At 43.6% G+C, this 26,716-nt stretch overlaps 1 protein-coding gene across 1 annotated transcript in view; it reads right to left on the bottom strand.

Annotated features, from left to right (window-relative positions):
• Positions 1 to 1,243: 1,243 nt before the first annotated feature.
• The window catches only part of LOC139416507 (SH3 and multiple ankyrin repeat domains protein 2-like), a 131,232-nt gene continuing 105,759 nt past the window's right edge, over positions 1,244 to 26,716 (bottom strand). Inside the window, exons 16-24 of the mRNA XM_071165193.1 lie at positions 14,944 to 15,079; positions 13,863 to 13,949; positions 13,680 to 13,688; positions 11,792 to 11,815; positions 7,925 to 7,984; positions 7,228 to 7,355; positions 6,532 to 6,679; positions 3,818 to 6,260; positions 1,244 to 2,125 (exon numbers count right to left, since the gene is read on the bottom strand). Of these exons, the coding sequence (XP_071021294.1) occupies positions 1,597 to 2,125; positions 3,818 to 6,260; positions 6,532 to 6,679; positions 7,228 to 7,355; positions 7,925 to 7,984; positions 11,792 to 11,815; positions 13,680 to 13,688; positions 13,863 to 13,949; positions 14,944 to 15,079 (3,564 nt within the window). The 3' untranslated portion in view covers positions 1,244 to 1,596. The remainder of the gene's footprint in view (positions 2,126 to 3,817; positions 6,261 to 6,531; positions 6,680 to 7,227; positions 7,356 to 7,924; positions 7,985 to 11,791; positions 11,816 to 13,679; positions 13,689 to 13,862; positions 13,950 to 14,943; positions 15,080 to 26,716) is intronic.

Raw genomic sequence — 26,716 nt, 5'->3', positions numbered from 1 at the left:
AACAATACATCATTATATAATCACCAATTGTGAATGAAGAACAGTGCGGAACATTCTATTGTATTGATCTATTCTAATTATAACCTCAAAATAGTATGTACCCTATATCAGTTCACCGAAACCAAGCAGTCTTTTCAGTCCTAGTCTGGCCTACTTGGAGTAAACAGCGAGAGCGTGCGTAATGTAAAATGGCAAGCGTTGCTACAAAATCTGAATGGAAAACAATTCAGATGGCGGGGAAGAAATGAATCATGATGAAATCTCTGATGATTATTCTTCTGATTCTGAGCCTCAGGCTGAATCTACACCTCCGAGGCGTAAAGGCCAAAAAAAAAGCCAGAATGGTGCACACTGAGCAGGTGCCTGTGTCACCAACAAGTGAAAGGGTGAGACAGGAGAGAGGAAGGGATGGCACCGCTTGGAAAAGAACAAGCCGGTGACAATGCTACAGGCCAAATAGCAGCACAAAATGTCGTCACTGAAAGAGCAGGGCTCAAGCGCTGTCGTTGTTTATATGAGGTGGACATTCTCCAACTGATAATTGACCATTTCTTACGGCTGTCATCGACACTTGCTGTATATCCATTGTAAAATGCCATTATTGCTTTGTGATGATTTTCACTGTTTATCAAGCACACTTGGCGCTTATATGTTTAGGCTACTGATGTTTTCATCGTTTGACTGCACACCGCGCGTCTTGGTGGTTGGGGTGCGTTTTATTTTGTTGTCATAAAAAGGAAGCTGTTACCGCGTTCCCACACCTATGCTTTCTGTTTCATAGTTGTAACAAAGGCACTCCACGAATACAATTTATTGAACACTTGGATTTGGATGTTTTTTTTTGTCTTCGTGTTTTTCAGCTTTTTACATATCCCACAGTAACATAAACTAATGAAAATGCTCTTGTGTTTTTTGAAACATATTTGTTGTATTCTAATGTTACTTAAGATAAACACAAGCCAAATTATTATTTTGGCGATAGCATATATTAAATGAATGCTCAATTTAGCTTGAGGGGGGGAGGGGGTACCTTGAGGCCAAGCACTTACACACATAGGAGGTCCCGTAAAAAAAAAAAAATGTGCCCTGCCAACTGATTGGTTCTAGTGCCGGCCCTGTGCAGTGCAGATTCCCACCCTTTTTCCTGAAGAGATCAGTGTTCACATACTTTCTAACAGAGATACAATAGAAAATGAAACCCCTGCAGAGCTGACTCTGGTTTTGCATTCAAATGGGGTTGATTTCAAAAGTCCTTAAGTCTCGTAGTGATTAGGCTGCCGTTCTGTTTGATAGTGTATTTCACATCGCAGCCAGGTCCCTGTGTGTCTGCTTCCTTACTTTCTACTGACAGAGCGGCTGTGTCTCACCTGGGATCACTCTATCCCACCCTGGGGGACTTTTGTGCTTATTCAGGAAACTGCAGTGCTGTTTCAAGTTGCAGTTTCTTCAGGATACATGAGGATATTTCTAAGTTTCAACAAAACAAGCATCGTCATAAGAATTATACAGTAAGTATAGTTTGAAATAAGTCAACGTAAATAAAACTATTATGTGAAGTTGTCGTGTTGGAGACTGAGAGACCTCTATCCTCTCTTCTCATCTGTCCATCAGCAGTTTCAAAGCTCTCTCTATGTTCATCCGATGGCCGACTCTGGTCACCCCGAGATCTATGAGGTCGTCCTTCTGCAGGCTGGGCAGATGGGAGCCCTCGATGTCGTTGTCCATGAAGGTGTCTCTGTGCTCTGCCAGGTTTAGGCTCTCCAACCAGTCGGCCACATCGTGCTTGCTCCACATCAGAACCGGCTTGGTGGCAAAAGGCTTGTTGGAGACGGCCTGCATGAGGGTGAGAGGGGAGGGTGAGCGGCTGCTCCCCGTACCCAGGCTGAGAGGGGGGGTGGGCAGGCCGAACACATCCGAGAGGGTGGGGGAGGTTGCGGGGAGGGAGGAGGCACAGCCGAGGCCTGAGTCTGGAGGAGAGAGGATGGGGCTGGGGGCTCGATGGTGGGGGAGACTCTCTGTCTCTCGTTTTGGAGATGGGGCCGGCACGCTCGGGCCGAGCTGGGCAGCAAAAGTGACTGTGGTATTCCGCTGTGTACCTGAGGCAAGGGACCCACCGTCTGGACCCCTACAGAAAGTACAGAACTCACCAGGTTAGAGGACGAGAGAGGGTGTTGTTTATCAGAAAATATTGAACTTAAACATTAGTAAGAGACGCTAAGTCAGCCTGACAAACAAACTTAAATATTCCACAACCACACCTGGATGCAAACAAACACAGTACATAGTATATACATTCATCCACTAATCCTGCCCCCTACCTCACGGACTGCTCTGACGGGGCCAGTAAGAGACGGACGCTTTGATGTCTCTCCTCCTGCGAGGGGACAGGAAGAAGTAGTCTACCTGACCTGACAGACCTACTGGAGAATAAAACAGTCTTTCCCTATACTACACCAACTCCTACGAAACTGCAGACTGGGAGTAGGCTACAGTGTGTGTTTGAGTGTGTGTGTGTGTGTGTGTGTGTGTTTGTTTGTGTCAGAGGAGAGGGAAGTAAAAGAAGTTAAGAATAGAAACAAAAGAGATACTGCATTCACTCCTTTGTAAGTAGGAAGTGGGGAATTCATTCCAAATACCAAATGAACGAACTGTGTTTTTCATCCCATGTAAAGTGACAGCCATTATTTTTGAAAGGGTCAGAAGATCTCTATGCTATTCATCTATTCACACTATGAATCCGGTTGAATCAGGTTAACCTAATGTCTCACTCAGATCACATGGCAGGGATGTGCTCTGCTCTGCAGCATATATTGTAGCCACCACAAGCAGAACTTTGCTGGTATAGCCATGCATTTTAGGGTTAGCCTCGTCTGGTTTGCTCTGTAAATAACGGCAGCTTTCCATAATAAGTGCTGCTATCACAGGGGACTGCTGTGGTGAGGAACGCGCGGTGTCTAAGAAATGCCACGCAGGCTTAGGTAGGTAGCCTACTGTACAAAACAGATATATGCAATTTACACAAACGGACAAACGGCAACTATTCACACACCAAATAAACAAACGTACAGAGAGAAACCTGCGTAACCGACACAAAGCTGGTGACATAAATACACACGCAGAAATATGTTTCCACACTGGCAAAAACCGACCACACAATTACAGGCTACAATCGTACATCGCACACACACAACACCGCATAGCCTACATCTGTTGGAGCCTCAATGTATACACACTTCTAGTCTACAACGCCATTCTACTTTAGTAATCTGACATGACTGGTAGAGGAATGAAGAGGAGGGTTAACTGAAGAGAGAGCCCCGGCTGCTCATAGATATTTCACATACTCTGGGTTTGTTGAAATGATAGATGATAAAGAGACAGGTTACACACACCATCCACCCCGGGTTTAAAGAGACTCTGGGTGGGTCTCAAATTGAACACTACTCCGTATTTCCCTACAGGCCCTGATCAAAAGTAGCGCACTAAATAGGGAATATGGTGCCATTTGGGACGTAGCCTCTGTGCTATTTTGAACCGTGCTGCTTGTGACACACACAGTGACACATGGCTCACCCCTTCCTTCCAAGGAGAGCGCTGTGGCGGTTTGGTCTCTATGATAATCAGACTGACATGACGTTGTTGCTCATCTACTCCTCAAGGCTGCTGCTCTCATTATTAGGTTGCTAGGCAACTCTTTTTGCTCTCCGGTAGAACACACACACACACATGCCCGCACAAAAACGCGGACGCACACACAAGCATGCTTAGACACACACACATGCACGACATGCACACACACAGCAAAAACAAAGATTACCTTGATCCAAAAACGGTCCTACATCCTGAGGAAGAAGAGTCTATCCCATCCCCTGGCTTTGGTGTCTTGTCCTTGTTCTGCATGTCATAGGGGTTAGAGCCTGGCGGGTCTCCCCACAGCTTTGAGGTCCTTTGCGTTGGTGTTCTGGGGGGCTCTGAGTGGACGCATGCCCCGGGGGGAGGTGGCGGGACAGAGGAGGGCGTTCCGAAAGTTCTCAGGTTCTCTTCTCTATCCATCAAGGCAGGGTCCTTGTAAAGTGCATTACTCTTGTTGGCGGCAGGTTGCCTGTTTTTTGGCTTTGAGGTCCGGTCCACCAAAAAGGCCTGTCCGTCTGCATAGACTGTGCAAGTGTTGTCCAGCATCTCACCACCGTCTGACGACAGCGTAGAGATACTGGACACAGTGGATACAGTGCTCGTAGTCTCCATCTGAGGGTCTCCACTACTGCGGCTGTCGGGCTCCACATCGATCCCAGAGTCACTGATAGGCTCGTAGCTCTCCAGGGCGTTGGGGGTGAAGCTGGGGGGCATACAGTTAGTGAGCACTGCAGGCCGTTTGATCATCGTCTGGTCAGGGTGGCTTGGGGTGTTACCGTGATGGGGGTAGAAGGGAGCTAGAGACGATGGGGCTCTGCCAGCGTTTCGATGCTGTTTGAGCAGTTCAGTGATCGCCCCCTTCTGGTCCTCTGGGATGTCGAAGCTGTTGGCGAACTCCAGCGGCGGTGGCAGTGGGTCAGCGAAGAAGTCATCGTCGATGTCAACAGAGGGAACGCAGGGCGGAGGGGGGATGCCGAAGGGGAGTTTGACCGGCTCATCTACTGAGGTGACGGTGATCATGGTCTTACTACCTCTGGGACCAGGGCCCATAGAGTGGGAGTTATGGGGGTTAGGGGAGGACATTTTGGAGGTGTTAGGCTGGTTGGGATCCCGGAGCTCGCTGGGGGTGCTGTCCGGACTCACTGCCCCGTCCCTGTCCCCCTCAGACAGGCTGTTCTCCTCAGACCTGGCTCCGTCAGTGGTGTGAACCATCAGCAGACCAGCAGACTTCTGCTGAGACGTGTCCACGTTGTCTATCAACATGTTCTTCTTCTCCTCTTCTCTCTCAGGCCGGGATAGACTCTTGTCCTGGTCTTTAGCCAGCGGGTGGTCATATTTGGACTCTGTCTCGTACTTGGCCTCGGTCATCTGCCTGCGAAGCCCTGCCCTGCCTGGTCGACCCATGGTGGCCGTCGCGGAGAAACTCGCATCCATGCCAGTCCTTAGCTTAGTGTCGATGAACAGAGGCTTGTTCAGGTCAGGTTTGGGTAGCTCAGTCTTCAGTGGGAGAGGCTGGGACTGCTCTCTCATGGCCCGGTCCCGTGCAGCTAGAGCCAGTGCAAGAGGGGAGTTAGGGTCCAGAGGCTTCCCAGTTACTGGGTGGACGTAGTGTCCGCTGCTGGAGGTGTAGGTCTTGTTTGGCAGACTGACTGGGCTGTGGTGACCCGTGCGGGTGTGGAGTGGCTCCCTCACCATGTTGGGCTCTGAGGTATTGAAGTTGGTCACATTGCCTCCTCCTTTGGGGATGTTGAGGAGAGAGGCAGGTGGGGCCATGATGCGGCGCAGGCGTTCATCACTACTGAACATCCCCTCGTCGATGGACTTGGAGTGGCGGAGGCGAGGGGTTGGGGCGGGAGGCGAGTCTTCTTCACCCTGGTCGGTGAACCTGTAGGATGGGGAGTTCTGGTGAGACTCCACCATCCTCCTCTCGCGCTCTCGCACGGCGCCCGCCATGGCCGTGGCAAAGGGGCTGCTGGGGTTGTGTCCGTCGTCGGGCCGGAGCTGTCCCGGGTGGTCGTGGGCGGCAGTTTCTATCTCCATGCTGCTGCCCTGGCTGCTCTTACCACTGCTGGATGTAGACGGCTCCTTGATGATGATGGTTGGGATTTTGATGGTGCAGATCTTCTCAGGGCTGTCCTCGATCTTGTCCTGCTTCACCAGCATGCCCTTCCTCCTCTGGGGCTTGTTGGGGGCAAACAGCCCCAGGTTGCCCATCTTCCCCAGGTCTGAGTAGGGGTTCTCAGGGATCTGGGCCCTGCGGTTCAGGAAGCTCTGCTGGGCTGTGAGGCCTTGGCCTGGGCTGTGGCTTCCCTGTTGGTGGTGGTGGTCCTCAGACTGGTACTGTTCCGACTGGGGCTCTCTATAGTACATACCCCCCTGCTCCCTCCACCCATCGCTGCCGCCCGCGGTGAGGTCCCCTCGCTCTGGGGCGGTGCCTTTAGGAGCAGAGTGTCTGATGATGCCGTAGCCTCTGCCCTGGGGGTTGGGGGCGTTGTTGTAAGGGGGAGATGGAGGGGAGATGGCGGGTGGGGGTGGTATGTCCTCTGATGTGTCCGGCATGGAGAGGCTCCTGGTGAATTTCAACATGGGAGGGGTCAGAAACTGAGGGGTCTCCTCTTCTGTTATTCCTGAAAAAGAAAAATGCATGATGAATTACAATACATCGATGGCAATTATACAATTGAAACCATCAAGGGTGTGTGTGCAAAAAGGTAATTTCCTCATTGTTTTGCTCTGTCGATTACAGGGATTCACCCACAGATGTGTGCATGTGTGTGTGTGTGTGTGTATGTGTGTGAGTGTGTCCACACATTGGTTCTGCATGTGTGTACCATACAGTATGTACTGTATGCAGGTTCAATATTTAGCCTTGACAGAAACATGTTGATATGTAGTTACCAGATGTTCCTATGGACTTCTGTCGTCTCATGGTCCCCTGTCTGTTTGGCACCCCCAGGTAGGGTCCTCGACCTCTGGGACTGCCTGGCTCTCTGGGTTGGGTCTGGGTCTGGGTCTGCATCGACATATCCTGGCTCTCACACATGGACTGCAACGCAGAGAGAAGACACTGGGTGCCTGGACTGATCTTTACTATTATTACAGAGGTATTTTCGAGGTACATTAAATCAACAATATCCAACTGTGTTTGTTAGTCCTCAGCGTTGCAGATAAACTTGTGAAGGAAATGAAGGACAACAGAGAACAAGAAGCTGTTTAACCTTCATATACTCTTCTGAGACCAAGCAAATCAGGGAATGCAATTCCCATCAGGGCCATGTACAGCGTCTAACAAAGGAAGCCAATCATGCATTTATATTACCAGCCAGAATAGAGCAGTAACTTCCAACAGGCAATGGTGCAGCCACCAGAATTCTCTGAGCACTAACTTTAAAAAAATATCCAGAATGCCCAGTTTTTCAAAAAATGGCTATTGATTCCCAGTTGGATTTTCAGTCCCAACTGATTTTGGGAAAACATGGTAAATTTGGGAAATGTTCCAATGTTTTTCAACCCTACTCAGCGTAGACCTTTCTGGTCTCACTCCTGTGCCACGCAGCCAACAAAATGTACACTGACGGTAGGGTTTATACCTACATTCATCTCGGGGCTCATGGCGAAGCACCTGCTGTTGGGCCGTGACTTGACTGTGTTAGCGACCCTTACGTCAGCATTGGAGTTCTCCCACATAGGCTTCTGAGGAGGCATGTTCTCGTCCACTTTATCTGGAACACAAAGTAACACACACCTCTACTGTCAGTACAGGACACTGTAGCCTACATCCGTCTCTAAGCTAAAACGAGCCTTCATCTCAGGCAATGGCAATCCAGGCCCGTAAGTAAGAACTGATATCAAACCGAGCAGAAAGGAAAAGAAAGAGAACAGAAATAGTCACACTGACATTGGTCAAAGTCAAAGCCGTGCAAGCTTCCCTTGCTAGCTATACCTCCATCAGGCTTTTCCTTTTGTTTCTATGGTTTAGCTATCCTGGGTGCCAGTCTATTTCTGCTCTCTTTCCAACTCCTTCCCGTGTCCCAAACGGCACCCTACTACATATAGTGCACTACTTCTGACCAGGGCCCACTGGTCTCTGGTCAAAAGTAGCGTAATATGTAGGGAACAGGGTGCCATTTAGGACACAGCCCTTAAATCATTTACAATGAGTGACAAGAAGTCGGTAAGATAGCACAAACAGATATGGGAATAGGTTTATGGTTCAGCAGCCACTGCACAACCAACATGCTAGCTTTTTTTTTGTTTTGTAGTTTTGCGCTCCCATGCATGGGACGATTACTTAGAGTGACTGAGAAAACAATCCTCTTCTTTAGACTCTCATTATCGGAAGACTGATCATCTACAACAGGAATACAGTGGAAGAAAAGGCAGTTCAGATACAGACATGCATCCTTATTCTATAGCTAGTGATGAGTACATTCACACACACTTGTCCCTCAAGTCACTGCTGTCAAAACCTGTCAACGGAGGAGAGAGAAAGCTGTAGGCTACATACATCCCTCTTTATTGTCTTCCTGAAACACATGATTCATTCATCTAACCAAGAGCAGACGTCCCCACGCTGTAGTGTTTTTGCGGACATAGTATTTACTGTAGTGTTTTTGCAGACATAGTATTTACTGTAGTGTTTTTGCGGACATAGTATTTACTGTAGTGTTTTTGCAGACATAGTATTTACTGTAGTGTTTTTGCGGACATAGTATTTACTGTAGTGTTTTTGCGGACATAGTATTTACTGTAGTGTTTTTGCGGACATAGTATTTACTGTAGTGTTTTTGCAGACATAGTATTTACTGTAGTGTTTTTGCAGACATAGTATTTACTGTAGTGTTTTTGCAGACATAGTATTTACTGTAGTGTTTTTGCAGACATAGTATTTACTGTAGTGTTTTTGCGGACATAGTATTTACTGTAGTGTTTTTGCAGACATAGTATTTACTGTAGTGTTTTTGCAGACATAGTATTTACTGTAGTGTTTTTGCAGACATAGTATTTACTGTAGTGTTTTTGCAGACATAGTATTTACTGTAGTGTTTTTGCGGACATAGTATTTACTGTAGTGTTTTTGCTGACATTACAGAAGTATTTACTATAGCGTTATTGTTTTATTCGCTTTGACATAGAAGTGGAGGTCTTTCTCCTTGAAGAAACCTAGTGGAGAAATACTGAAAGAGCAAATCATTTATCATAACCTCTAGGCAGGTAGGACTGGGATCTGAACCAATAGTTCAGAGCTTCTGCTCTTTTCTATTATCCTGAAAGGGAACACAATATATATATATATATATATGGATTTTTGATATATGTTGCCTTTTTTGCATTGACAGATACTGTACAGTAGAATCAGTGTATCGTAAATAATAAGCATGTTTGTTATTCTCTTTAAGCCTCTCTTTAAGGTGCTACTGGTTCTACCTGAAACCAAAAAGGGTTCTCCTTTAAGGACAGCCCAAAGACACCTTGGAACCCTTTGTTTCTAAAGGTGTACATCTTAAGGATACATCTTGCTCTCCCTCTGTCTACATAATAAGCTTGAACACATGCCCATGTGTGTGCTATAGGATTAAGATGGAGAAGATTCCAAGGCTGACCCTCTCCTCTCCATGAACCCATCCACCAATCACCCACCCCCTCTTCATAAAGCCATATCTGCCTCTCAATTCAATTCAATTCAAGGGGCTTTATTGGCATGGAAAACACATGTTAACATTGCCAAAGCAAGTGAAGTAGATCATATGCAAAAGTGAAATAAACAATTAAAATTAACAGTAAACATTACACTCACAGAAGTTCCAAAAGAACAGTAAACATTACACTCACAGAAGTTCCAAAAGAACAGTAAACATTACACTCACAGAAGTTCCAAAAGAATAAAGACATTACAAATGTCATATTATAAATATATATAATGTCGTAACAATGTGCAAATGGTTAAAGTACAAAAGGGAAAATAAATAAACATAAATATGGGTTGTATTTACAATGGTGTTTGTTCTTCACTGGTTGCCCTTTTCTTGTGGCAACAGGTCACAAATATTGCTGCTGTGATGGCACACTGTGGTATTTCACCCAGTAGATGTGGGAGTTTATCGAAATCGGTTTGTTTTTCGAATTCTTTGTGGATCTGTGTAATCTGAGGGAAATATGTGTCTCTAATATTGTCATACATTTGGCAGGAGGTTAGGAAGTGCAGCTCAGTTTCCACCTCATTTTGTGGGCAGTGTGCACATAGCCTGTCTTCTCTTGAGAGCCAGGTCTGCATACGGCAACCTTTCTCAATGACAAGGCTATCCTCACTGAGTCTGTACATAGTCAAAGCTTTCCTTAAGTTTGGGTCAGTCACAGTGGTCAGGTATTCTGCCACTGTGTACTCTCTGTTTAGGCCCAAATAGCATTCTAGTTTGCTCTGTTTTGTTGTTAATTATTTCCAATGTGTCAAGTAATTATCTTTTTGTTTTCTCATGATTTGTTTGGGTCTAATTGTGTTGCTGACCTGGGGCTCTGTGGGGTCTGTTTGTGTTTGTGAACAGAGCCACAGGACCATCTTGCTTAGGGGACTCTTCTCCAGGTTCATATCTCTGTATGTGATGACTTTGTTATGGATGGTTTGAGAATCGCTTCCTTTTAGATGGTTGTAGAATTTAACGTCTCTTTTCTGGATTTTGATAATTAGCGGATATCTGCCTAATTCTGCACTGCATTATTTGGTGTTTTACGTTGTACACAGAGGATATTTTTTGCAGAATTCTGCATGCAGAGTCTCATTTTGGTATTTGTCCCATTTTGTGAATTCTTGGTTGGTGAGGGGACCCCAGACCTCACAACCATAAAGGGCAATGGGTTCTATAACTGATTCAAGTATTTTCAGCCAGCTCCTAATTGGTATGTCAAATTTTATGTTCCTTTTGATGGCATAGAATGCCCTTCTTGCCTTGTCTCTCAGATCGTTCACAGCTTTGTGGAAGTTACCTGTGGCGCTGATGTTTAGGCCAATCAGCAACCTCTCTCTCTCTCTAACTCTCTCTCTCTCGCTCGCTCTGTCACATCCTCTGGCTACAGTAACGTTGCAGTATTTATGACAGTAAGGAACACTGGTGGATTGATGAAGCCACTCCTTCTAGGACACCTCAGTGTCTGGTGTCACCACACATTCTAGAAGCATTCCTGCAAATCTCCAGTGTTGTGGTTTAAAGCAGTGAACACAGAACGAGGCCAACACAGCTGAAGAACGTGTCTAAGAGTAGGAAGCTGCAGGACTGTAGAGACAATTTTTTGCAGGTACTATGCTGTGCTGCTACAGTATATTGGACGACACACTACACTGTATGCAGCATTATTTCCATGGCAACACCTTGTTTCCGTATGAGTCAAAGCCTATCTGTAGTGGGCTCATTGTATAACAGTGTTGTGCCCTTAAAGTTAAGTCACAGTGTATTCTGAGAAGGTAGCTGCTCTTTGAAATGTGCAGCTGACTGTTGTGCATTACCTAGGCCCCTAGTTCTTATTCCATAAAGGTGTTTCAAATCCTTTTATCGTTACAGAGAACAGTGCAACTATTTCGGAAGGATAAGAATCTGTGGTGAGCTGAGCGCTGCATCCCAAATTGGAACCCTATTCCCTTTGTAATGCACTACTTGTGACCAGGTCCCACGTCAAAAGTAGTGCACTATAGAGGGAATAGGGTGCCATTTGGGATGCATGTGAGATCTCGGCTGTTGTTTTTTTCCTGATCTTGCATAACTGTGTTTAAAAGAGGGGCAGAGCAATGAATAATGCATGGCAATAGCATTGCACTCTCACACCGAACTGAAGTACGTATGATGTGAACGCTGGGAAAAGCTAAGAACATATCAAGTGTTGTGATGTGCTAACAAGTCTTTAAAAAGCTTCTAGTTCAGAAGGGCACTTTCTTATGTTCTTAATGTGCTTGCACGCCCGTTTTACAACCCTGAGACGGCGAACATTAGTTGACCTTCATACCTGCCCTCTTACAGTTTAGTAGGCATGCAAGTAAAATGCACAAATTGCGTTGATAAAGAAATAAGGGATCTAAGAGAAAAAGTGAAAAGTGCGTCAAGCATTTTGTAGTTTCTATGGACGTACAGATAACATGTAATGTGTGAAGCATGCCGATCACACTTACCACCGGTCACTTTTTTCCTCAAAGTGGCTTAGAAAAAAAGAGAATATACAAACGTATGTAACAAATGATGATCAAAAAGAAATCAACAAAAAGTATCTCTCAACAAGAACACAGGCAATTTATGCAAAAATAGTGGAATATTGTCATTTAAAGCAGCGTAATATAAAGACCACTACTCATCACTTCTTTGCCAAATGTAAGCCTAGGGGGTGGTCAAAAGTATATGGACACCTGCTCGTCGAACATCTCATTCCAAAATCAAAGGGCATTAATATAGAGTCGCCCCCCCCCCCCCCCCCTTTGCTGCTATAATAGCCTCCGCTCTTCTGAGAAGGCTTTCCACTTGATGTTGGAACATTGCTGTGGGGACTTGCTTCCATTCAGCCACAATACCATTAGTGAGGTCGGGGACTGATATTGGCCAATTAGGCCTGGCTTGTAGTCGGCGTTCCAATTCATCCCAAAGGTGTTTGATGGGGTTGAGGTCAGGGCTCTGTGCAGGCCAGTGAAGTTATTCCACACGATCTCGACAAACCATTTCTGTATGGACCTCGCTTTGTGCATGGGGACATTGTCATGCTGAAACAAGGAAGGGCCTTCACCAAACTGTTGCCACAAAGTTGGAAGCACAGAATCGTCTAGAATGTCATTGTATTCCCTTCACTAGAACTAAAGGGCCTAGCCCGAACCATGAAAAACAGCCCCAGACCATTATTCCTCCTCTACCAAACTTTAAAGTTGGCACTACAGTATGCATTGGGGCAGGTAGCGTTCTCCTGGCATCTGCCAAACCCAGATTTGTCTGTCGGAATGCATCCTAGGTTGAAACATTCAGTACCCCTTGGCCATGGGAAACCCATTTCATGAATCTCCCGAACAGTTCTTGTGCTGACGTTCCAGAAACACAGTAGTGAATGTTTCAACAGAGGAGAGGTGATTTTTACGCGCTACTCCCTTCTGCACTCGGCAGTCCCGTTCTTTGAGCTTGTGTGGCTTACCACTTTGCGGCTGAGCCGTTGTTGCTCCTAGACGTTTCCACTTCACAATAACAGCCCTTATAGTTGACTAGGGCAGCACTAGCAGGGCAGAAATTTGACAAAGAGACTTGTTGGACTGAGCTCTTCAGTAAGGCCATTCAACTGCCAATGGTTGTCTATGGAGATTGCATGGCGGTGTGTTCGATTTTATACACCTGTCAGCCACAGGCGTGCATGACATAGCAGCAGCCACAATTTTTGAAGGGCTGTCCACATACTTTTGTATATATAGTGCATTTTCGTAAAGCAATTGTATACATGTTTAAAAGCTTCTAAACATGACACCTGACAAATAGACATAGAATGATCAACCCTTTCATGCCATTTCTACGACAGGCCCTTCAAAAAACACCTACTGCAGAACAGTTATAAGCGACAGATGAGTCAGCAATAAGGTGAAAGCTTTTTCAAATGGTGAAGTTAAATCAAAGCTATTTACAATACTTTATACGGCTCCGAGTTAAAACAATCAAACAATAAATGAAATGATTAAGTAAATGAATCATCCAAAGTTCATTAGGTTAGATGTATGATGACATAGAATGGAATTATGCAATTGTTATGATCATTCAAAGTAGTCAAAATGATCAGTCACGCTGTCTAATGAGCTCTTTATCACATTAGATGATTCCGCACTGTCGTTAAAATGTTTTCTCTTCAGCCCTCTTCAGATCAAATGGTACAGAGCAGAACACCTTAGTGCCTTTGCGCAAAGTGCATAATTGCCTATACCCCCTCAAAGTCGAGTAAATATAGTACTATATTAAATGGAGGAAATTAACATTTAAAAATGAGAGAACAAAACTATTTTAAGACAGTTGCGAGCAGCTGTGACCAAACAGTAGCTACTGTACCTTTGTCCACTGTAGTCGCAGGTATTGACAAACAAATCAGGAGGACATAATTACTTTTTTTTTTTTTTTTTATCTTCCAGAGAATAACATCACTAAACAAACACACAGAGAACAAACCAAGAGGATACAAAATGCATTTGACCTCTTGGAATTACAATCTTCCATGTACGGATGGTTTCTTACCAAGCTCCTCCAGCTCTGATGTCATGGATTTAGAGCGCATGGCCATGGACAGGGCAGTGGAGGGAGCCCTACGCGGAGGTGTGGGCACTGCAACAACACAGAAAAGCAGGGGTGTATTCAGGGTCGTGTTCTGAACGTTGCAGATAAAGATAGAATGAATAGAGCTGACACTATTCCCGATTCCATCTGACAAGAAAATCATTTCTGCTTTATGCCATAGGCCTATATTTCTATGTGAGCGTTCTGTAACGTTACATCATCCTGAACAAGCCCCAGATGAGAGATCGACAGTATACAGCTAGGCGTGTTAAAAAGTTCCTTTCCAAAATGCTTGTATGCGCTTCAGCTACGCTGAGTTGTTAATGTGACATCTTCACAAGTCTCGCCAAGCAAGCGACCAAGTTCAGGAATCATCTAACAAAGTACCTTACAAATGCCCTTCTAAAATATGCCCCTGACAGTTGATGTACATCAGCTTTGAAATGTTTTTACCTGTGCTGCAGTACAGGCAATTTTTTTGAATGCCCCCAACTGTAAAACCACCGTCTTAACTTCAAGGCTGAAAATCAGCACAGTCATCAGGAAAAACTGCAATGTGGTCAATGCTCTTCTAGCTCATCAGCTTCTAGCTTCCTGATGCACTACAGTACAGTATGAGGACGAGCCAAGACGGTGTAGAACAGACCTGGGTTCAAAAACTATTTCAAATTTTTCAAATACTTTTAACGTTTGCTCTAGTCTGCCCAGACTGCGGGGTTCGCAGTTTCGGGCCTATCTATTGGTCAAGCACGTATGAAGTATTTGTAATAATTCAAATAGTATTAAACCCAGTTCTGGTTTGGAAGGGTGAGCTGGGACCCTGACTGTGGACTCACCCCAACTAATCAGACATTGATCCTGCTGGCAGGGTGTAGGGCAGAGCAGCAAGGTGGGAGGGAGAGGGAGAGGGGGAGAGAGGGGGAGAGAGAGAGAGAGAGAGAGAGAGAGAGAGAGAGAGAGAGAGAGAGAGAGAGAGAGAGAGAGAGAGAGAGAGAGAGAGAGAGAGAGAGAGAGAGAGAGAGAGAGAGGATAAAAGGCTTACCTTTCTTCCTAGCCGTGTCATCAGGGTCCAGATTCCTGCTAACCGTCACCACTTTGATGATGAGCCGGTTTCCCCCGTGTCGGATCGTATTGACCACCTGTTTGTGGCCCACCTTCACCACATTTTCCTGGTTCACCTGCAACACAGAAGACAAGACACCTAGGGTACAGTCTACATCGCTAGATCACGCAATGACTGGACAGAAACATAGCATCACAACCCTAAAATGCAGGTGAAACAACACGTATTCCCACGGCTGTTACATCTCTTAACAACAACTCACTATCAAGCTGATCTAATCTTCGCAAAGTCAACATCCCTTCATCACTCAATGACTGGACAGAAATATAAAATCACAACCTGAACTAAAGCCTCTTAGCCATTACGGTAACGATTTAGGGGACCTTGAGTGGTTCTGGACCAGTTCCAACAGACATTTCTGTGTACAGCACTCTTTGAACGACACAATGTCCATTCCTGTGCACTCTGTGAAAGGTCTGGTTGTCTCTCTTCTGATGCCGTCTCCGACTCACCTATGAGAACCAGTATTTGAAACCTGACACCTAATTTGCACAGCGAGAGACACGTCATATTTCCTGGCCTATCTAGACAAAGGCTCCGACTGCGATTACAAGTGAAACGGAAGAGTCTAGCGATTTGAGCAAAAAGCAGTCTCATTTCGCTGTGATGTTCTCAGATGGATTTAGCGCTTTCAGCATGAAAAAATATGAATTTAATTTAGTAGAATTTAAACAAGACTTTCTCTTGTTCACAGAAGGACCAAAACCACCGTGTGATTAGAGCAGAAGTTGTAATGAGTCTGCAGCCACTTGAATGGTGTCTCTGCATCCCTCAGAGGACGTTTTGGAGAAAACTCTCTGTAGTCAGTTACGTGACGTGGCGCCAATATTGTACTGTCATAAAGCATGATCGTATTTATTAGAAGGTTGTAAGACAGGTGAAATCCGATGGTAGATCATTTATCATTTCAATGTTACTATATCTAGAAGGCACTGCAGTCATTTCGTGCCCTATCACACCACTTTTGTTGAAGAGGAAAAACATCATATGTTATACTACGTATTTGAGCTTGTGTCCTCAAAAGTGAGTACACCTAAGCAATGTATAACAATTTGTCATCAGAAAGGCGAGTTCCAGAACTTTCTAAAAGTATGCAGCATTACTAGATATTGTTTATGGGCAAATAATTACCTTGGGGCATGTTCCCTTAACGTTCATTAAAGTATGCTGTAACAACTCCTTAACCACACGGATACAACTCTCCAACAAGTTGATCTGAACTTGGCAAAGTCATGAAGTCAGCATCTCATCGTGACTCAATGACTGGCCTGATATACTGTATAAAACCACAACCCTTAAAATAGAAATGCAACAACCCAGAAAAACATGGCAAAGTACTGAGGTCTGACTGACATTAAAGGTGATTAGATATCTTCAGCTCTATTAGCCGTGACATTTCTTGTTGTATGGTGTAGGCTAGGTTTCTCAGTATTTCCTGCTCAGAGGTATCTTGTGGTGATTCAGCCAGGTTTTATGTACTGTTCTCAGAACAGTATTTCCTACTTGGAGGTCTCTGGTGGTGTTTCAACCATCCTGTATTACCTGTGCTGCTTTGTCTAATTAACGGTTTATGGACTGTTCTCAGACCTGTATTTCCTGCTCAGAGGTGGTCACTTAGGTGTTCAACCAGTCTGTAGTACCCTGTGCTGCTGTCTAATATATCATTATTTCAAGCCACTCAATCAGGTCCATTACTCTTCCTATAACACCATGTTAGATCTGCAGTCGGTATTGACAGGCTGCTCTGCTCACTGCACAGGCCTGGTCAGTAATGGAGGAGGGGGTCCTTCTATTGATTCCACTTTGTCATCTGGCAAAGGCAAAGACACACCATGTGCGCGTGCGCGTGTGCGTTTGTGTGGGATTTGGTTTATTCAGATCCCCATTAGCTGTTGCCGAAGCAGCAGCTATTCTTCCTGTGGTCTACACAAAAACACAAAATATGACAAGTAACAAAACACTGATAGACCGACAGACAAGAACATTCACACAAATTAAAAATACAACAATATACAAACAATACAACTAAAGAATAATGTGTGTAGATTGTGTGTGTTAGAGTGTCAGTGTGTGTGTGTGTGTGTGTGTCATTTCCCAATCCCTATAGTGCCATAGGATGTTTTTTTTTTTTTTAATGGAGTACATTTTGCTGTTTGCTTATGGCTCTGTATAATACTGTGCATTGCCGAGAATTCGTTTTGGACATGGGGACTGTGAAGAGATCCCTGGTGGCATGCCTTGTGGGGTGTGTATGTTTGTCTGAGTTGAATGTTATTTGATTATCTAGACGATCTGGAATTATAATCACAGTAATATTTATCATAAAAATTAGAAGAGAAGCAGTCAATCTCTAGTCAACCCTCAACCAGGAAAGACTGGCATGCATGTTAGTTCTGTATGTGCAGTTCAGGGCACGGCTTGCTGCTCTGTCTTGAGTCAGCTGCAGCTTTGCTGCACTTGACCATATTACCAGACAGCAATCAAGATGGAACAAGACCAAAGCCTGAACAATTAGTACAGTTGATTTTTGTGTCAAAAATGCAGACCAGCTTTTTATAACATCTCTACAAGAACTTTGTCAATATGACTTGACCATGATAATTGACCATCCAATTTTATACTTAGGAGTTTAGCTTCCTCAACTTGCTCAATGGTCACACGTCGGGGTGTGATGGTCATGACATTTTGTCACCCGGTGATAGTCATGTAAATAGCTGCCAGTCTCACGGTAATTGACCATTCACTAACAAACACGTTTAGCATTTCCTGGCTTCCACGCATCGCCTACAAGCTACTGATGCAGACCTTTGGAACATCTACATTTGATTAAAAAGTCTAATAAATCTATTTAAACAGGCCTACACCATCACAGCCCATTTCAGAAGAACAGAATAGTATATTCTGAGTTGTCCTTATGTTAGGTCGTGATCTGGCTATGCCGACAATATTTGCTTAGTATTCATTGGCATTATTTTATATGATTTTATAGTAAGAAAAATACAATTGAACATAGCTGAATAAAATAGAAAGGACATTTTCCCCCAAACGATTTCCGAGGTGAGCACATGCGGCTTTTCTATGTTGAGCAGATAAAAAAGAAACATGTCCTCGTATATGCTTAATGTAGAGTTATTTATGCAACTTTAGTGATACAAACGTTAGGCTATGTGTTTAGATTGTTAATACATTCGAAGGCTGCACGATGTGACTCTAATGATGATTTGAAAAAAGTTGCATGAGAGGCCTGTGCTCTTCTCTATTTCTTGCGAAGGCTGCACACACTTCATCAGTCTCTCATTCACAATTTGACCAGCACTTTGTAATATTCTCAGCCTTCAGACTAATCTCAATTTAATCTGTTTTTCGTTATACCTATAACCTACTAATAGCCTATATGTGTGGAATTATTTTTAATTTTCGAATGGCGCACAAAAACAAAATATGTCATCCATAGCCTGCACTCGAATAGTGAATGGAGGTTACATGTGGTTACGATAAGCCTAGGGAAAGCTAAGCTTCCCTAATGTAAAGTGAATTAAATTGCCCAAATTATTTAACCTACTTAGATTACTCCTTTCTATACAGAAATACATTGAATCATTTAAAATAGACTACTAGAGCTTTGTTTGGCCAGAGGATGAGTTGTGGATTGTTTTAAATCTGCCTTTCCTTCTACAGTGAGAAGGAAAGGCAGTGCATGCAAAGTATCTTGCAATATAGGCAGGCATCTCGCAATATATTTCTAAATATAATCACGGGAAAACAGTTTGGAAAGAATATGGTGCTACTTCAACGTTTGTTTTTGGACAATACATGTCCTCCAGTTAAGATGGATGTCATATTATATTTGTGTCTCCCTTCAAGTCACTTTAATTGGTTTGCCAGTGTCAGCGAAGTAGGCAACCCTTTCATTTGTAGTATTAAAAAAGATGAATCTAATGTCTCCAGTCATCGAAAGTGTCGTAGAATTGTATGAAATGTGTTCATAAAAGGCCACATTTTTCCCATGCAAAGAATGAAGAAATAGATCTTATATAGTCTATAACCTAGGCCTACTCTAAACTATACGTGCTCAGCCAAGCATGGAGCGATATAGTTTGCAAACAGTGATTGAGTTATATTATTAGCCTAAATTATGACTATCCAATCTACTCAATCACAATAGGGATAGCAGGCTATCTTACATAAGTCTGCAAATGCGATGATGCACGTAATGCTTTATTATAAAGGGGCATTTCTATGGTGAAAATGTTCTTCCCCAAACTTGAAACTCACAGGCCTATGTAGGCCTATGCCAGGTAGGCTACACCGGTTGTAAAGCGGATTCATGTGCTTGATTTGAAGAATTTAGCAATAAATATAGCAGAACGAGAAAGCTGGGATCCGCTTTTAAATAGTGGCTAGTCAAAACTCTGTTTTCACACGCAATTGTGCAATTGGGCTTATAAGAACACGTTTCACTGGGTTCTGTAGGCTGTGCTCTCTAACTGTGTTCCATGGGTCCTAGGTCTATAGGCCTATGGGTGATCAAAACATATAGGCCTATGGGCGATCAAAACATATAGGCCTATAGGCGATCAAAACATATAGGCCTATGGGCGCTCAAAACATATAGGTCTATGAGCGATCAAAACATATAGGCCTATGGGCGCTCAAAACATATAGGCCTATGGGCGCTCAAAACATATAGGCCTATGGGCGATCAAAACATATAGGCCTATGGGCGATCAAAACATATAGGCCTATGGGCGCTCAAAACATATAGGCCTATGGGCGATCAAAAAATATAGGCCTATGGGCGATCAAAACATATAGGCCTATAGGCGATCAAAACATATAGGCCTATAGGCGATCAAAACATATAGGCCTATGGGCGATCAAAACATATAGGCCTATAGGCGATCAAAACATATAGGCCTATAGGCGATCAAAACATATAGGCCTATAGGCGATCAAAACATATAGGCCTATAGGCGATCAAAACATATAGGCCTATAGGCGATCAAAACATATAGGCCTATGGGCGATCAAAACATATAGGCCTATAGGCTAGGCTACATGCCTCATGCGACTCTGATTTGAAAAAGTAGCACAAAAAAAGGTATGCGACATTTATTGCCTTAGACTGCACACGCTGGGCATCATTCACAAGCGATGACACATCATTCACAAGTGATAACATTGTCCCCTATCAGACTATTGATATTGTCTTTACATATCCTAAATGATATAGGTGTGGAATTAGTTTTGATTTAGAATGGACCACTATTATGCGTCTGTTGGAACTGGAGTAAAGAAATTGAAAAAGCTATATCTTGGTTCTCTCTATAGCAACTGCCTCCGGGAACAATAAAAAAAACAATATTTACATCTTACAGTTAAATGAGAAAACGAGGAAAAGGAAGGAAACAACCATATGTACATAACTGCCACGCGGCACAGTATTTGGAGTTTCAGTACAGAAAAAGATCATAGAGGCCGCTTTTCCAGCGGTTCATTTCCATGCCAGCCAGGTAGGCAACTCCTGTTGTAAAGTAAAGCAATGTGCTTCATATTAGGAAAGATGAGAAATAAATATAGTAGGTCTAGCCTCTAGAAAGCTGATGGGATCCTTTTTTTAATAAAGGCCATCAACAACAAAACAATTCTCCCGCAATTGCATAGCCTATAGAAATGTTGCGCAACATGAGCTCATGGGCTCTCATGAAGTGTCTGATTTCATTTTTGATTGCATTTGCATTGATGCCAAATGATTAGAGAGGGATTAGAGGGACATGTCATTAGCGACAGGCAGTTAGCAAGTTTGGTAGGCTACTAATGACCGTTAGCAGCATCAGAAGCACAGTTTTGGAGAAGCCGAGTTACCGTGACTACACGTTCACGTGGAATTTGACTGTGTTCATGACTCGTGACAGCTGGTGTGGCAGTAATATGGTCACCATAACAGCCCTAGTCACACCCTTAATACACACCTCCAGTTGAGGTTTAGGCCTTAGAAAATTTTCTGAACCAAATACAATGCTTTTAGTTTTAGATGCCTTTAAAGCTGCAATATGTAACTTTTTGGGCGACCCGACCAAATTCATATACACCAAACGCAACATGTAAAATGTTGATCCCATGTTTCATGAGCTGAAATAAAAGATCCCAGAAATGTTCAACATGCACACAATGCTATTTTCTCTAAAATGTTGTGCACAAATTTGTTTACATCCCTGTTAGTGAGCATTTCTCCTTTGCCAAGATAATTCATCCTCCTGACGTGTGGCATATTAAGAAGCTGATTAAACAGCATGATCATTACACAGGTGCATCTTGTGCTGAGGACAATAAAAGGCCACTCTAAAATGTGCAATTTTATCACACAACACAATGCCACCGAAACAAGAACATTTATGTCTGTAATAAAGCCCTTTTGTGGGGAAAAACAAATTCTTATTGGCTGGGCCTGGCTCCCTAGTGGGTTGGCCTATGCCCTCCCAGGCCCACCATGGCTCCGGCTCTACCCAGTCATGTGAAATCCATTGATTAGGGCCTAATTTATTTATTTCAATTGACTGATTTCCTTATATGAACTGTAACTCAGTAAAATCTTTGAAATTGTTGCATATTGCGTTTTGATTTTTGCTCAGTATAGAAATATGAATTGCAGATCTGCATTGAAGGCAAGTCTAAGAATTGCTAGACTGGTCCTATGTGCGCTATTTCTATATTCCAATTCTTAAGTTTAGTTTTTGCTTCTTTTAACTTCAGTTTTGTACACCAGCTACAAACAGCTAAAAATACAATATTTTTGGTTACTTAAAATATATTTCACAGCGGTTTAGATGGTACAATGATTCTCTATACAATACATGCTTATTTTGTCACATACACTGAAACTATTATAATTTTAGCAACCAGGTAAAATGGTCTTTTACTATTTTTAGGCAGTGAAATTACTTTAGTTTCTGTCCACGCCTGTGGACACACGCTCCTTTAGGCATTAGGTAAAGATATATAGCACAGAGTTGCTAATACAGTCTGCTACCATTCTTAATAGTTTCCCATTATGGTTGTCTATACCTGGTGGGTATCACTATAGATGGATAAGAATCACTTGAGTGGGTTGAGTCACTGATGTGATCTTCCTGTCTGGGTTGGCGCCCCCCCTTGGGTTGTGCCGTGGCGGAGATCTTTGTGGGCTATACTCGGCCTTGTCTCAGGATGGTAAGTTGGTGGTTGAAGATATCCCTCTAGTGGTGTGGGGGCTGTGCTTTGGCAAAGTGGGTGGGGTTATATCCTTCCTATTTGGCCCTGTCCCGGGGTGTCCTCGGATGGGGCCACAGTGTCTCCTGACCTCTCCTGTCTCAGCCTCCAGTATTTATGCTGCAGTAGTTTATGTGTCGGGGGGCTAGGGTCAGTTTGTTATATCTGGAGTACTTCTCATGTCCTATTCGGTGTCCTGTGTGAATTTAAGTGTGCTCTCTCTAATTCTCTCTTTCTCTCTTTCTTTCTCTCTCTCGGAGGAACTGAGCCCTAGGACCATCCATGCCTCAGGACTACCTGACATGATGACTCCTTGCTGTCCCCAGTCCACCTGGCCATGCTGCTGCTCCAGTTTCAACTGTTCTGCCTTATTATTATTGGACCATGCTGGTCATTTATGAACATGCTTTGTTGACTACGAACTTTCTTTACCCAACCGTGGGACAGACTATGTTTGTTCCCACACTCGGGGCTCGGACTCTCTATTGGTTACACTGGCGTTTGGCCTCCCATCCTATTCTAAACACCTCTCGCCGGCTTTGTAGTCATGTTACCTGATGAAATTGCTGTACAATATGATCTTGTTGTCATCTGATCACAATATGATTTGCTGGTTTTAAGTATTAAACTTTCAAATAGCTCTTTGTTGACTGTTGCTGGGTGCTATCGTCCCCCATCAGCACCGGCCTGTACCCTACCTGCCCTAAGCTCTCTCCTGGCCCCCTAAGCCAAGTCTGAATTTCTCCTGCTAGGTGACCTAAACGTGGACATGCTTAAACCACCTGACCAAGTCCTAAAGAAATGGGACTCCCTAAATATTTCTCAGATTATTACCAATCCCACAAGGTATGACTCCAAACACCCAGAAAAGGCTACTCTTGATGTTATCCTCACAAATAATCCTGATCGGTATCAGTCTGGTGTTTTCTGTAATGACCTTAGTGATCACTGTTTTACAGCCTGTGTTCGTAATGGCTGCTCAGTGAAAATGACCTGTCCTGGTTAGACAGACACTTGCTAAAAAAAACTCAATGAGCAAGCCTTCATTCATGAACTGGCCTCTGTAAAATGGTATAGAATCAGCTGGATCCCCTCTGTCAAAGACGCTTGGGCCTTCTTTTTGGATATTTTCAGTAGTATTGTTAACAAACCAGCCACCATAAAGAAAATGATAATTAAAAACAGGTTCAGCCCCTGGTTCGACCGTGATCTTGCAGAGTTACTCCACCTCAAGAACTGCATTTGGTGAAAGGCTCAGCACACGCATACTCAGGCTGACTGGCTCTCGTTTAGGCAAATGAGAAATAAGTGCACTTAGGCTATCTGGAAGGCCAAAGTTAGTTACTTTAAGGAGCAGTTCTCGCTCTGTGGGTCTAACCCCAAGAAGTTCTGGGAAACGGTTAAAGACCTGGAGAATAAACCCTCCTCCTCACAGCTGCCCATGTCCCTTGATGTTGATGATGTGGTTGTTACTGACAAGAAGCACATGGCTGAGCTCTTTAATCACCACTTCATTAAGTCAGTATTCCTATTTGACTCAGCCATGGGGAAAAATAGGAATTTTGCCCGTTCAAAATTTCCTCATCTCCCACCCATTCGACTGCGACTTTCCCTGATGCTTCTCCCTCTTTTTCCCCTGCCCCGCTACAAAGTTTCTCCCTGCAGGCAGTCAATGAGTCCGAGATGCTTGAGGAGCTCCTGAAACTTGACCCCCAAAAAACACATGGGTCAGATGGTTTAGACTCTTTCTTTTTTAAGGTTGCTGCCGCTATCATCGCCAAGCCTATCTCCAACCTTTTTAACCTGTCTCTCCTTGCTTGGAAGGCAGCCACGGTTCGTCCTTTATTTAAAGCTGATCCTAACTGTTATAGGCCTATTTCTATTCTGCCCTATTTATCAAAAGTGTTGGAAAAACGTATCAACAATCAACTGACTGGCTTTCTTGATGTCTATAGTATTCTCTCCAGTATGCAATCTGGTTTCTGCTCAGGTTATGGATGTGTCACTGCAACCTTAAAGGTCCTCAATGATGTCACCATTGCCCTTGATTCTAAGCAATATTGTGCTGCTATTTTTATTTACTTGGCCAAAGCGTTTGATACGGTAGACCATTCCATTTTTGTGAGCCGGCTAAGGAGTATTGATGTCTCTGAGGGGTCTTTGGCCTAGTTTGCTAACTACCTCTCTCAAAGAGTGCAGTGTATAAAGTCAGAAAATCTGCTGTCTCAGCCACTGCCTGTCACCAAGGGAGTATCCCAAAGCTCAATCCTAGGCCCCACGCTCTTCTCAATTTACATCAACAACACAGCTCATGCAGTAGGACACTCTCTCCATTTATATGCAGATTATACAGTCTTATACTCAGCTGGGCCCTCCCCGGATTTTGTGTTAAATGCCCTACAACTGAGCTTTCTTGCTGTCCAACAATCTTTCTCTATCCTTAACCTTGTTCTGAACACATCCAAAACAAAGGTCATGTGGTTTGGTAAGAAGAATGCCCCTCTCCCCAGAGGTGTGCTTACTACCCTTGAGGGCTTAGAGCTTGAGGTAGTCACCTCATACAAGTGCTTGGGAGTATGGCTAGACAGTACACTGTCCTTCTCTCAGCACATATCAATGCAGTCTAAAGTTATACCTAGACTTGGTTTCCTCTATCTTAATCGCTCCTCTTTCACCCAACCTGCCAAACTAACCCTGATTCAGATGACCATCCTACCCATGCTAGATTACGGAGACATAATTTATAGATCAGCAGGTAAGGGTGCTCTCCAGCGGCTAGATGTTCTTTACCATTTGGCCATCAGATTTGCCACCAATGCTCCTTATAGGACACATCACTGCACTCTACACTCCTCTGTAAACTGGTTATCTCTGTATACCAGTCTTATTTATAAAACCCTCTTAGGCCTCACCTCCCCCGATCTGAGATATCTACTGCAGCCCTCATCCTCCACATACAACACTGCCTGTCACATTCTGTTAAAGGTCCCGAAAGCACACACATCCCTGGGTCGCTCCTCTTTTCAGTTCGCTGCAGCTAGCGACTGGAACGAGCTGCAACAAACACACAAACTGGACAGTTTTATCTCAATCTCTTCATTCAAAGACTCAATCATGGACACTCTTACTGACAGTTGTGGCTGCTTTGCGTGATGTATTGTTGTCTCTACCTTCTTGCCCTTTGTGCTGTTGCCTGTGCCCAATAATGTTTGTACCATGTTTTGTGCTGCTACCATGTTGTTTTGCTACCATGTTGCTGACATGTTGTGTTGCTACCATGTTGCTGTCATGCTGTGTTGCTACCATGCTGTGTTGTCATGTTTTGCTGCCTTTTTGTCTTTAGTCTCTCTTTATGTAGTGTTGTCTCTCTTGTCGTGATGTGTGTTTTGTCCTATATTTATATGTAATATATTGAAAAAAAATATTATAACAATCCCAGCCCCCGTCCCCGCAGGTCTTTTGCCATTTGGTAGGCCGTCATTGGAAATAAGAATTTCTTCTTAACTGACTTGCCTAGTTAAATAAAGGTAAAACAATAAATAAAATTAAAGTCACCTAAACTGCTGAGCTACTGTACCTGTACTGTTTCCCACCACTTTTGAATAATTTCTTTGAACCATACCATTTTCTCAACTCCTCATCAAATCAGGGGGCTCTTAACAGGTGCATGCTTGTCAACAATTGGCATGTAATACATACAAACACTTCCAGTGCTGCATCTGGATTCACTTCCTCTACACATCAGACCAACATACATGTTTCACATCTTAAACAAAAAATGTTCAATTGTATAATCTCTTATAAATGACTTTAGGCCCAACCTTTGACACTGGCTTTCCTGGTTATTGCCACAACGTTATAGTCACTACAGCCAATGGGAACTGATATTACTTTGGAGCAACGCTCTGCAGCATTAGTGAAGATATGATCAATACAAGTGGATGTCACAGATCCAATCATAGAATTGGGACTTAGAATACTAGAACGGGAAATAAACCTTCTTATGATGGTCCAAAGGTCAGCTATGTTTGTCAGGGAGTTGGTCAACCATAGTATGCAAGTGCTGTCATAAGATATAGTTTAAAACAATGAATGTGAAGAATTTATCTGCACTGTATTTGTCTTAGCTAGCTAGTCAGCCAGTTTTGGAAAAATGATTACATAAAATGTCCTAATTAACTGCCAATATGACAACATTCCATTCAAACAATGTTGTCAATCCACAGCCATACACTGGCTCAAATCAGTTGATGATATGACTTAGACAAGTTGTAAATGCAACAAGTACTGATATTGTATCATATAATAGTGCTCCCAGGTTTCCAAGAAAACAAAATCTGGAGACATATGTTGACATATATTTTAGAGGCTATTTATACTGGAAATTGGTATACAACCCATGCAGACTGTATTTATAATTATATGACAATATTCTAGGTTGACT

The sequence above is a fragment of the Oncorhynchus clarkii genome, chromosome 1 (genome assembly GCF_045791955.1).
Source record: "Oncorhynchus clarkii lewisi isolate Uvic-CL-2024 chromosome 1, UVic_Ocla_1.0, whole genome shotgun sequence".
Taxonomy (NCBI): Eukaryota; Metazoa; Chordata; class Actinopteri; order Salmoniformes; family Salmonidae; genus Oncorhynchus; species Oncorhynchus clarkii.
Note: the sequence above shows the minus strand (reverse complement) of the source record. Positions and strands in the feature narration are given on the sequence as shown.